The sequence below is a fragment of the Manis javanica genome, chromosome 5 (assembly GCF_040802235.1).
Source record: "Manis javanica isolate MJ-LG chromosome 5, MJ_LKY, whole genome shotgun sequence".
In the NCBI taxonomy this organism is placed as follows: Eukaryota; Metazoa; Chordata; class Mammalia; order Pholidota; family Manidae; genus Manis; species Manis javanica.
In genome coordinates this window covers 119,379,338-119,391,421 of record NC_133160.1, presented here as the reverse complement: position 1 = coordinate 119,391,421, position 12,084 = coordinate 119,379,338, and the positions used below count along the sequence as shown (strand labels likewise).

The window sequence follows — 12,084 nt, the reverse complement described above, 5'->3', positions numbered from 1 at the left end:
AACATCTCTAAAGTAAAAAAAGAATCTGGGGGGTATCCAACATAATCTGCCTCTCCATGTTTGATGTAATGCCAGCTATGTAATGCTGTCGAACAAACCACCCACAAGACAGGGTAGTTAAATCAACAACCGTGTATTTGCTCACAATACCATACACTAGTGATGTGGACTCAGCTGGGCAGTTCTTCTGCTAGTTGCACTTCATGTCACACGACTGTAACCTGCTGGTGGCCTGACTGTACTGGATGGGCCAGGCTGGCCTCATGCGCACATCCAGTACTGGTGATCAGCGGTGGCTGGCTGAACCACTCCTTTGTGTGGTCTCTTAATACTTGAGGACATTAGACCTGGCTCACTCACGTGTATCTCAGAGCAGTTAAGTTGGGTGGTTGCATATCTTTGGGTTAGAAATTCTTAGTGGTAAGGATAAAGTATGGCTCTCTTGGAGCTTTTAGTATAGAAGCTGTGAATTGAATAAATAATTCCAAGTGTGATATGTCTTTTATATAGGGGCTATATTTCTTTTTTTTAATTTTATTTAATTTACACAGAATAAAATTCATTCTTTTTGGTGTACAGTCCTCAGTTTTGACAACTATTAACATAGTCAAAATACAGAAAGCTCTTCAGAAAATGACCTAATGTTCTTCCTTTGTATTAACCCTTCTTCTCACCCACAATCTCTGGCAACCCCTAACCTGTTTTCCATCCCTTACAGTCTTATATTTTCCAGAATGTCATAAATGGAATAACAGTATGGAACATTTTGAGGCTGGTTTGTTTCACTCATCATAAATAATGTCTAGATTCACTTAAGTGTTGTAATACTAGCTCATTCTTTTTTTATTGTTAAATAGTATTTCCCTGTATGGAGGTACCACTTTGTTTATCTATCCACCAATTAAAATGCATTAGGGTTGTTCCTAGTTTGGGGCAATTATTAAGCTATATAAATATTCATATAGACACTTTGTGTGAACATAAGTCTTCAGTTGGGTAAAATATCTAGGACTGAAATTACTGGGTCATATAAGTTATGCCTAACTTGATAAGAAACTGCCACTCTTTTTATAAGTGGTCCTCATTTCTGTGCCTCTGTCATCAATGTCTGAGAATTCTAGCTGCATCTTTACCCACACTTGGTGTGGGTATCTCTCCATGGTTTTAATATGTATTCCCCCAACGATTAATTATGTTGTGCATCTTTTCATGCACTATTTGCCATTCATGTATCTAATAGGGTAAAATACCTGTTTTCTTATGGTTGAGTTTTGACAGTTCTGTGATTTGCAATTATTTTATTTCATTCTTTTAACAGTCTTTTGCAGAGAAGTTTTAAATTTTGATGAAGTACAATGATCAATTTTTGCTTCTATGGATTGTACTTCTGATGTATCTGAGAACTTTTCACCTAACCCACAATCACAAAGACTTTTCTTTTTACCATTTTTTCATCTAGAAGTGGTATAGTTTTATATATAGGGCTATGACCCATTTGGAATTAATTTTTATTTGGTATGGGTCAAGGCTCATTTTATCTGCTTTTAGGTATGTAGCTGTTCTAGCGCCATTTGTTAAAAGAAGAGCATTCTTTCTTCATTAAATAGCTTTGCACCTTTGAAAAAAACCAACTGACCATTACTTTTATAGATCGATTTCCACTAATGTATGTTCCTACCCTTTTGCCAGGACTATGCTATCTTGGTTCCTATAGCCTTACAGTAATTCTTGAAATCAGGAGGTATAATCCAACCTTGTTCACTTCAAAATTGTTAGAACTAGTTTCTTTGCCTTTTGGTATCAGTTTTAGAATCAGCTTATTGTTATCTATGGAAAAATCCTCCTGGGTTTTGATTTGGATTTTGCTGAAGCTGTAGATCAGTACAGGAAGTACTGACATCTTGACAATATTAAGTCTTTCAGTTGTAGAACAAGTATATATCCTTTCATTCATTTAGCTTGTCTTTCTTTTACAGTGCTTTGTAGTTTTCAGAATACAAATCCTGCACATATTTTGTTAGATTAATACCTATTTAATTTTCTTGTGCTATTGTAAATGAGTTTTTTTTAAATTTCTGAATTCCAAGTGTTCATTGGTAGTATACAGAAATACAATTTTTGCATATTAATCTTGTAATTCAAGACTTTGCTAAATTCACTTTTTTATTCTATTTATTTTTTTTTGTAGATTCCTTGGAATTTTCTATGTAGAAATCATGTCTTCTGTGAATACTGTTCCATGTTTTCCAATCTGGATACCTCATGTATTTTTCTTGTATTACTGCGCTGGCTGGGATATCCAGAATAATGATGAATAGAAATGGTGAGAGTGGACATCCTTGTCTTGCTCCCAGTTTTAAAGGAAAAACATTCCATCTTTCACTAATAAGTATGATGTTGCTGGTAGGTTTTTTTTTTTTTGAAAGATGCCTTTTACCCTTTATGAGGAAGTTCCCATAAATTCCTAGTTTGCTGAGAGGCATTTGCTTTTTTTTAATCATGAATGGATGTTGAATTTTATCAATGATTTTTCTGCATATATTGAGATGATCATGACTTTTCCTTTTTTGTTTGGATAATATGGTGAATTGACTGATTTTCCACTTTTGAACCAGCCTTGGATCTACCCACTTGGTCATAACGTACTGTCTTTTTTTTTTAAATACTTTTTTTGGTCTAGTTATGGTACAAATATGCTGGCATCAAAAAATGAGCTGAGAAGTATCTCCTCTTCTTCTACAGTCTGGAAAATAGGTGTAGAATTAGTATAAGTTTTTCCTTAAATACTTGGCAGAATTCACCCGAGCTACATGTGCTTGAAAATTTTTTTGATGGAGAGTTTTTAACTATGAATTCAATTTTTTAAATAGATAAAGTATAATTCAGGTTATCTATTTTTCTTGTGTGAATTTTGGTAGTCTCTTACAAGGAATTTTTTTCTACGTCTTGAAATTAGTCTTCTGGCCCAAGGTCTGGCAGAGTGTGGAAGCTGATGGATGTTGGTAGAATAAATGGATGAATGAATGCCAAACCATACCACTGGGGAAGGAAGAAGCAACCCTCCTGGCATCCTTGAGGATAACCATCATTCTCAAAAACACAAAAGGACCATTGAAAATAACTAGACCCCCCACACACTATACACTTACTATGTGCTAGGCACTGTGTGAAGTGCCAGGATTATGTGAATCATCTCATTTTATTTCTCCCAACAATCTCATGAGAAAGGTATGATTATTATTCCCCATTTTATGATCAAGAAAAGCAACACTTTATTTAGTCTTCGCACATGGCTAGTTTAAGAAGTTAAGTCAAAAAGACAATAAGTAAAGCTGGAATCCAAACCCATATTTATTTCTGAAGCTTAAAAAGAACTTTCCCAGTGGTTCTCCATTTCCAGTGATAGATATTTGTGGATAGGTATTCATATTCTCTCTCTTCTCACCCCATCCTTTCCTTTTTCTGTGGGTTGGGAGTCTGCACCTGGCTTAGCTGGGTCTTCTGCAAAGTTTCAGTCAAGGTGTTGACTAGCACTGGGTTGTCATCTGAGATGGGACTCATTTCCAAACTCACTTAGGTTGATTGGAGAATTCACTTCCTAGCAGCACTAGGATTCATAGCAGTTGGCTTCTTCAAACATGGGGAGGCCTACAGAGCAAATCTACTAGCAAAATGGTCTTATATAATGCAATATAGAATTGGGAATGACCTTTGTCATATAATGTAACATAACCACGTTGCCATATTCTGTTGGTTATAATCAAGTTACAGGTTCAACCCATTCTGAAGATGTGGAGTTTATACAATGTGTGAATATCAGGATATACGATTCATGAAGGTCACCTTAAAGTCTGTCTGCTACAAGACGCATATGCTTTTAAGATTGTTGTGTTTTTAGAAGATTAACCCTTTTATTATTATGTAATTTCCCTTGTCCTGAAGTGTACTTTGTCTGATACTAATAAAACCATTCTTACTTTAAACAAGTGTTTGTATAGCTTTTCTTTTCAATCCTTTTACTCTTGTCTATTTAAAATAGGTTTGTTTTAGGCAACATATATTTAACTCTTCCTTTTAAAAAAAATCCAATTGAAAATTTCTGACTTTTATGTCTTCACACTACTTACATTTAGTATGGTTTTTGATATGGTAAGATTTATGTCGTTTATTGTTTTGTCACTTGTCTTCCTCTCTTCCCTCAATATTATCCTGCCCTGATTTTGATAACCTGAGTGCTTTAGAGTATTTCATTTTTATTTATTGGCTTTTTGGCTATACCTGTACTATTATTTTATAATGGTTCCTCTGGAAATTACAACATAAATACCTAACTTTTCTCAATCCATGCAGCTAATAATTTTGCTACTTTAAGGAAAATGTAGCCTTGCAACCACATAGGTCCCTTTACTCTCCCCTTTTTAGTTGTCTTTTGTATTACATCCACATTAACATTAAACACCCCAACAAATGATCTCTTATTTGCTTTCAATAGTATTAAGAATTTGAGAAAAGTAGTTTATTATTACTTAGGTATTTCCCATTCCTCTTTCTCATTTTCCTTTAACTTAAAGAACATCTACTGAGCCCACCCAATGGACCTTTCATTTCAGGTATTTTTTCATTTTGAAAATTTCTGCCTGGTTTTTCTCTTTGTTGAGAACATCACTTCTTCCATTTGTTTCAAGAGTGTTTATCACCACCTCATGAAACAGATCTTTAAGGCCTTTGAAAACTTCAACATCTTGGTTATCTTAGGGTTGGCATCTGTTGTCTTTTCCCTTGAGAATTGGTCACATTTTCCTGGTTCTGTCCAAGTAATTTTGGAATTACCTTGGACATTCTGAGTATTATATCATGAGCCTCTGGCTCCTATTTAAATTCTCTGGAGCTTTTATCTTTTAAAACAGTCATCCTTATTAGATTAAACTAGTTCTGCCTTACTTTCTGTGGGATGGGATTTCAGTATTAGCTCACTTTCAAAACCTTTTGTTATATTGCTTTGGGTCAGTTTCATGCATGTGTATCTCAGGGATTAGCCAGGCACTTAAGCAGTGGTTTAGATCTTAATTCAGTTCTCAAAGCCTTTGTTAATCTGCTTGTTCTGTGCATGCACAACTTGGGGTCCAGAGGAGGGGTGGTGAGGCTGGAACTTGTGTCACTTCATACACAGAACTAAGAGATGCTCTTTTCCAGCTCTCTCACCCCTTCAGGATTTCCCCACTCTCCAACTACCAAAGGTTCTTTAACCCTGGTATTCAAGGCAGAAAAAAAGGGCTTCTCAAGAGTTGTAGCCACCTGTACCACCATGTAGTTCTGAGAAACTGGGGCTGGGTGCCCTTGAGGCAAAGACATTAAGAGAAAAGAAAAAAGGTAAAAGGAATTTCAATCTACCTCCTTTTCTCCATTCTTCAGACCACAGGGCCTATTTTTCCCAGTTTCTATGACCAGAAGGATGAGTTTTTCTCTTGGAGTTTCAGGTGCTCATGCTGCTTCAACTACAGTGTATCACCCTAACTATGGGCCATCAGGGCCAGAAGAGAAAGAAAGAATGGGAAGAAATAACCAAAGATGGGCTTTCATGTAAAATGCCAATGCTTTTAGAAACAGATTACTATTGTTCTGGTAGCCTAACTGGTTCAGTTTGCTTTGTGATTAGGAACAAATCACTCAACCTCTCAGCATTTTATATTCTTTATTTAATAGGGTTAGGAGGTAAGTACATGAACACATGGAATTAGACACATAGAGAAACTTCAAATAATCAGAATATTTTCTGTAGAACAATGCATTTTCTTTCAAAACCAGAATAATGATGGAAGAGTAAATTGAAAGAGTAGATGAGAGTAAAAACAGGACTTTCTACGAAAAACTACAAAAGATCAAAACCCATCTTGGCAAACAGGGCCAAAGTTTTAATGAAACTATGGGGAACCCTGTAATTGTTTCAGGAGTTTGGACTCACAGCTGATCGGAGTACAGTGGGAATGCTAGAGCCCTCAGCTTTAATTGCCTTGAGTTGGGAAATGAGTTGAAGAGCACTTACAAGGTTAAAATCTGGAGACATGAAGTTGTTTCCAATAAAATGTATCAAAAAGCAAATGAGATTTTCTTTGATCTGTATTAACCCACATGTTAGTATTCAGTGTTTTTCCTGACACCAAAAGCCAAGAAAAATGATGGAAACAGAGTGATCAAAGATATTTCTTCAATTTATTTTCCCCAACTTCAGAATGAGCAACTTAAACTAAAAGCCGCTTCCAAATATGGTAGGGTAGGTAATCGATATTAAGCTAACCAGGAAGGAAAAAATGCTTCCTAGAGAAAAATTTATTAGGAACCAAGTTGCAAGTCAAGAATAAAAATAAAAAAGCATCGGAATATCCAATATTTAATTAACTAATGTTTATTAAACACACCATCAATGTTTCAAGTACAAGCGGAAGAATCAATTCACGTTGAAAAAATTGCCGTTTGATACTGGTTGTTTACTTAATTAAGTTTTCCAGGCCAAGAACCTCTCCCCCAGAAGGGAGGAGAGGGTAATGAAAAATCTACATACTATACAAAATAAAATCGGAAAACTATCTTCATGCATTTGGTTAACTTATTATTTTCAAAAGGAAGATCTTACTCTTAAAGAAAATTACCTCTATTTGCCTGATTCTGACTACCAAGTCACTTACCTGGACACCAGAATTAAATACTGTGGCATACAATTTCATTATTATTATCAATGAAACCAATTCATTGGAAAACCATAGAATATGGCTGTGAGGGTAACTTGTAGATACACACATTCCCATGCGCTGATGTAAGCTGAAAACATATGGTCCTTCCTAAAGGAAGATGTTTTTATTTTCCTAGGCTTCAATTAAATACATTTCCCTCTACACAATTTCCACAGTAGAGTCTCTTGTTTTCCTAAATTCTAACAATTATAAAAAAGTCTAAGTTTTGTTGAAATCTGATTTGGCCAATTTACCAAATATGTCATTCTAATTATCTAGATAGAAATGAGAGACATGGCATATACTGAGAAGCCCTTTTCCAATGGAAATATCCTATGCCACATTTTTTTTTTGTTACTGAAAATAACAAACTGATCAATTTCCATGTTTTCCCCTCATTTTGTCTTTCTCCTAGCTGAAAATCAAACCATACCTCCTTTTGTAAAAACACTAACCTACAAGGGAAAAGGCTACATAATTACCTATTTCACAAGTACAACATGTATGAGACTCTTTATGATTACTCAGAACTCCTTAAAAATACTGATTCCTCAGCTGACACTAGATCTACTGAATCAAAATCTCAGGAATATGTTTTCATAAATTTTTTTCTTGAAAAAAAAGCTGCTAAGTTGGTTCTGATGCTCATCTATTTTGGGAATCATTTTTGTGATCAAGTAAGAATCAATGACATGGCTTATATTCTACTCCTGGTTTTAGTTATTTGGATGTTGGCTTCTTTGAATACCTCATCTGAAAAAGAGAAGGGGTTCCAATGGATTCCTAAGCCCTTCTTAGTTCCAACAGCTTATAAATGTCTTTCTTTGTAAGAAGAGATTAGAACACACACAAGGAAAGACCATGTGAGACAGAGGGAGAGACGACCACCTGCAAGGCAATTAGAGGGCCTCAGAAGAAATCAACTCTGCTAGCACCTTGATCTTAGACTTTTAGCCTCCAGAACTTTGAAAAAAGAATTTTGTTTAAACCACTGTTTGAGGTATTTGTTATGGAACCCTAGCAAATTAATCCAATGACTTATTTGGGATGCTTAAAAATACGCAGAATCCTAACCCTTAATGAGTTCATTTTTATGGTATGATCCAGAAATCTGCCTTTTTATCACACACTACAAATAAACTTTGCTATACCTAATAAAGTTTGTGAAATACTTCTGATGCAGAGATTACAAAAGAACTATCTATCTACCCATCCATCCATCCATCCATCCATCCATCCATCCATCCATCCATCCATCCATTTTCTCATTCTCAAGAGCCTGACAAGTGAGTTAGTCTAAATTCAGGTAAGAAACAAGACACTAAAGAGATCCAATCTCTCACCATCTCAAAATGTTAAGAGGGAATTATTGCCTTCTATAAGAAAACAGTGACTAATATAGAACATTCAAAAAATGCTAATATAAGACTGTATATCAACTATACTTCAATTAAAAAAAGAGTGAGAGAGAATATCTCATAGAGACACAGAGGCAGTGCAGCTGACTACAATAAAGTGAAAACGAATGGTCAGAGAGACAGAAATCAAAGCCTGGCCAAGGTCAAGAGTCTAACAGAAGACCACCAACATGTTTAGCTGGGAGAAAGAAGAGGAAAAGAGCCACAAAAATTGCAGAAATTAAAATTGGCAAAAAAAGACCATAAACAGCCTTTATAGTTTAAATAATAGATATTAGAAAATAAGTGTGTGGGATAGGAAACTATACAAAGTAATCAAGTAGTTTTAAAAAAAAGAGAGCCAAACAAGACTGAAAAATACAACCAAGATTAAAAACAAAATGGATGGACATAGTAATAAGTACATTTGAAACAGATGAAGAGAAATTATACTATATAGGTCAGAAGAATTATACAGAATGAAGCATGACAAGACAAAAAAACCCCAGAAAATATAGACGAGAGGGTGATAAACATGGAAGACAGGTTAAGTCTACCATGTTTAATGAGAATCTCAATAGAAGAAAAGAGAATGGGGAAGAGGAAATAAGTGAAGGAGTATCTTGAGACTTTCTCAGAACTAACAAAAGGCACAAATCTAGATTCAAAGAGCTGAACAAATCCCAACCAGGATTAATAAAAGAAATCCATATGCAGACACATAATAACTGCACAAAATGAAAGTGGTAAGGAGATTTCTTTTAAAGTTTGACAGCTGACTTAAAGGGAAACCCTAAGAGTAGAAAAATCTAACATGCTGAAAGATAATAAAAGGTCAAATCAGAATTTTATATTCAGCAAAAATAACTTTGCAAAATGAGGGCACAAGATATTTTCAGACAGGAAAGCATAAGCAGGTGTGATACAAGTGGACTCTCACACAACCAAATTCTAGAGAAATGTTTCAGGTAGAAAGAAATTTATCCCACCAGGTAAGCCTAAGATTTTTACAAAAAAGGATAAAGAGCAAAGAAAGTGATATAAATATGTATGGTTAAATACAAACACTGACTATATAAATGAAATAAAGTTTTGCAGAATGAAAAGACATTAAATGACAACAGACTTAAAATAGTAACAGAAATAAAATACATGACCACAATATGCAAACTGGGAATAAGAGTTGTTCTAGTTATCATGTCAGCATAATAAATAATCTTGAAACTTAGTTGCATAAACCATCCATGTTCAAAGATTCTGTGGGCCAGGAATTTGGCAGGGCACAGCAGGGATGGCTTGTCTCTGTTCCATTAAATCTGGGGCCTGGAATCACTTGAAAGCTTTTGCACTCACATGTCTGATACCTGTTTCTGGCTGTAGGTTGGGGGTTTTTGTTTCTCTCCATGTGGGCTAGTTTAGGCTTCCTCACATAATGCCTAGATTCCAAGGGTGAGCTTTCCAAGAGAAAAGAGCGAGAGAGAGAGAGAGAGAGAGAGAGAGAGAGAGAGAGAGAGAGAGAGAGAGAGAGAGAAGAGCGCGCTAAGCAGAAGTCATATAGCCTTTTATGATCTAACCTTGGAAGTTGTACAGTTACATGATGCATTCTATCAGTTGAGGTAGCTATAAATTCTTGTTCAGGGTCAAGGGTAGCAGAAACAGATTCTGTCTCTTAATAGGGATTGAAGAAGGGTGGCAAGCTTCTAGTAGACTATGTGAAATCGTAAATACTGCTGTGGCCATTTTTGGAAACTATGAACTGCCAAAAGGTAAAGATAATGATTAACTTTAGTCTGACTTAATCTGAATGTACATGTTGTCATATACAGTAATCATCAAAAGACAAAAGCCACTTAACAAGAGAAAAAAACAAGTAGAGCTCAGGGAGAAACTATATCATTTATATTAAGAATTTAATATAAGGAATTGGTTAAACAGATTTTGGGAAAGCCAAAAACATCAGCAAAGGATAAAACTATTAAAGGGAAAAAGGCTTAACTATTAGAACCTGAGCCTAGAAGAGATACCCAGCAGAGTGCCAAAGAAAAGCTAGAGCCTAAGAACCAACCAAAACTACTGGACGAAAAACCATTGCAGAGGTGATGCTGATAATATCAGGAAGCAAATGGGAAGGGTAAAAGTCTTCTCTATTTTTCAAGCATTCCAGTCTCCTAGTGTACCTTATTTGTGGAACCTAAAGGAAGCCAGGTGCAAAGCAGAAATACAGTTTACAAAGTTCCAGAATATAGAAGGGTGTTGAGAATCTAGAACTGAGAGACAATCGGTTAATAATTGGCATAAATAGAATTTAAAAACTTACTAAATACAAATTTAAAAAGGCAAGAGAACAATCATAGAACAGATTAGACAAAAAACAAAACCCAGAAAAACCCAGAAAATAAAATGACAGAAATAAACCTATCAGTAACTATACTAAATGTAAATGGCCTGAATGTTCCAGTTAAAAGATAAGGATTATCAAATTGGGTTAAAAACACTCCCAAATCCAAACTGCTGGAAATGAAGAAACACTCTTCTTAAAAACCTGAGTCAAAGAGGACTCCTAATGAAAAACAAAATAGTTTAATGAAATATTAGCAATGTTATATCAAAACTTGTGGAATATGACTACAATAGTAACTGTAGTGTAATGTAATGTAATATAGTTATACTACAATAATGAAGAAACACTTTAAAGTTCATATGTTGGAAGACAGGCTGAAAATGAATTAGGTAATAAACATCCATCTCAGGAAGTTTAGAAATAACAACAGCAAAAAAAAAAAAAAAAAAAAAAACCCAAAGAAAATAGAAAAAAATAATACTGATAAAACCAGATATTAATAGAATAGAAAACATAATAGATGGGATTAACAAAATCAAAATTTGGATCTTAGAAAGGACACTGTTCCTACTTGAAGATTATTTAAAATATCCAAAATAATTTGCTAGAATCTGTAGCATTTAGTAAGTTTCCAGATATGGAAGTAATACAAAGAAATCAATTATATTTTATACACAATCAATAGTTAGGAAATAAAGTGGGGTAGGTAATTTGGGTTAACATTCTCACTAGAGAATATTTAGAGAAGTTGGACAAAATACATTTAAAAAAATGGATCGCACCAGAGAGCTAAGTTAGTCAACAATTATCAGGATCATATCTAGAAGAACGTAAAAACTCATAAAGGTGAACCCTTCATTTGGGACCACTTGTGCCCTAGGAGCTTTTACAGATTTGTAAGAGCCATTGATCAGAGCTAAGCAACTAAGGTTCTAAGGCAGAGTCTAGTGCCAGCCAATAAGTGGGGTCCCTGGTAAGTCCAATTCACACTTTGCAACCCTGAAGGGTTGTAGGAGGAAGAATTAACAGGAAGTAAGAACACTAGGTACAGTCTACAGCTCATGTGAGTCACATGGATGACTCAGAATATCTCAAGCCTCTGAAATATCCTGAATTGCTTGTGCCCAAGTGCCTCTGTGGGGATAAAAGGATCACGCTGGGCATCAAATTATTTTTACAAACAATTTTTCAATGTAATACTGGCTTCAATTAAATATAACCCCACACACAGGGATATAAAATATTAATAGCAAAGATTAGCAGAATCAAAACAAATAGAAACAGACCCACAGAAGAGTTTCAGATTTGGTAATTAGTCAACACAGACATAATAATGCTTTTAAAATTTAGGTCGATAAAAAGATGAAAAATTTCAGCAAGACAAGTGGAAAATGCAAGAGTGACAGATTTGCATATTTGCAATTAGAAATTTGAGAACTGAAAATGCAATGGGCTAAGAATAATCAAGCCACTCTTACAGAACAATAAGATATAAGGACTTGTTCTGCTAAATATCAAGAAGAATCTATCAGTTAAGCGAAGACAGTATACTAGCACAAGGAAAGAAAAGAAGGAACAAGACATTCAGAAAGAGATGTATACATTTAAGGATATGATA

At 34.9% G+C, this 12,084-nt stretch overlaps 1 protein-coding gene across 3 annotated transcripts in view; it reads left to right on the top strand.

The window, feature by feature from the left end:
* STAP1 (signal transducing adaptor family member 1) overlaps positions 1–3,986 on the top strand; it is a 32,659-nt gene extending 28,673 nt beyond the window's left edge. For all 3 annotated transcript variants that reach the window (XM_073237519.1, XM_017671529.3, XM_017671528.3), the window contains one exon: positions 2,189–3,986. In XM_073237519.1, coding sequence (XP_073093620.1) covers positions 2,189–2,308 — 120 coding nt within the window. In that variant the 3' untranslated portion in view covers positions 2,309–3,986. The remainder of the gene's footprint in view (positions 1–2,188) is intronic.
* The last annotated feature ends 8,098 nt before the right edge of the window (positions 3,987–12,084 follow it).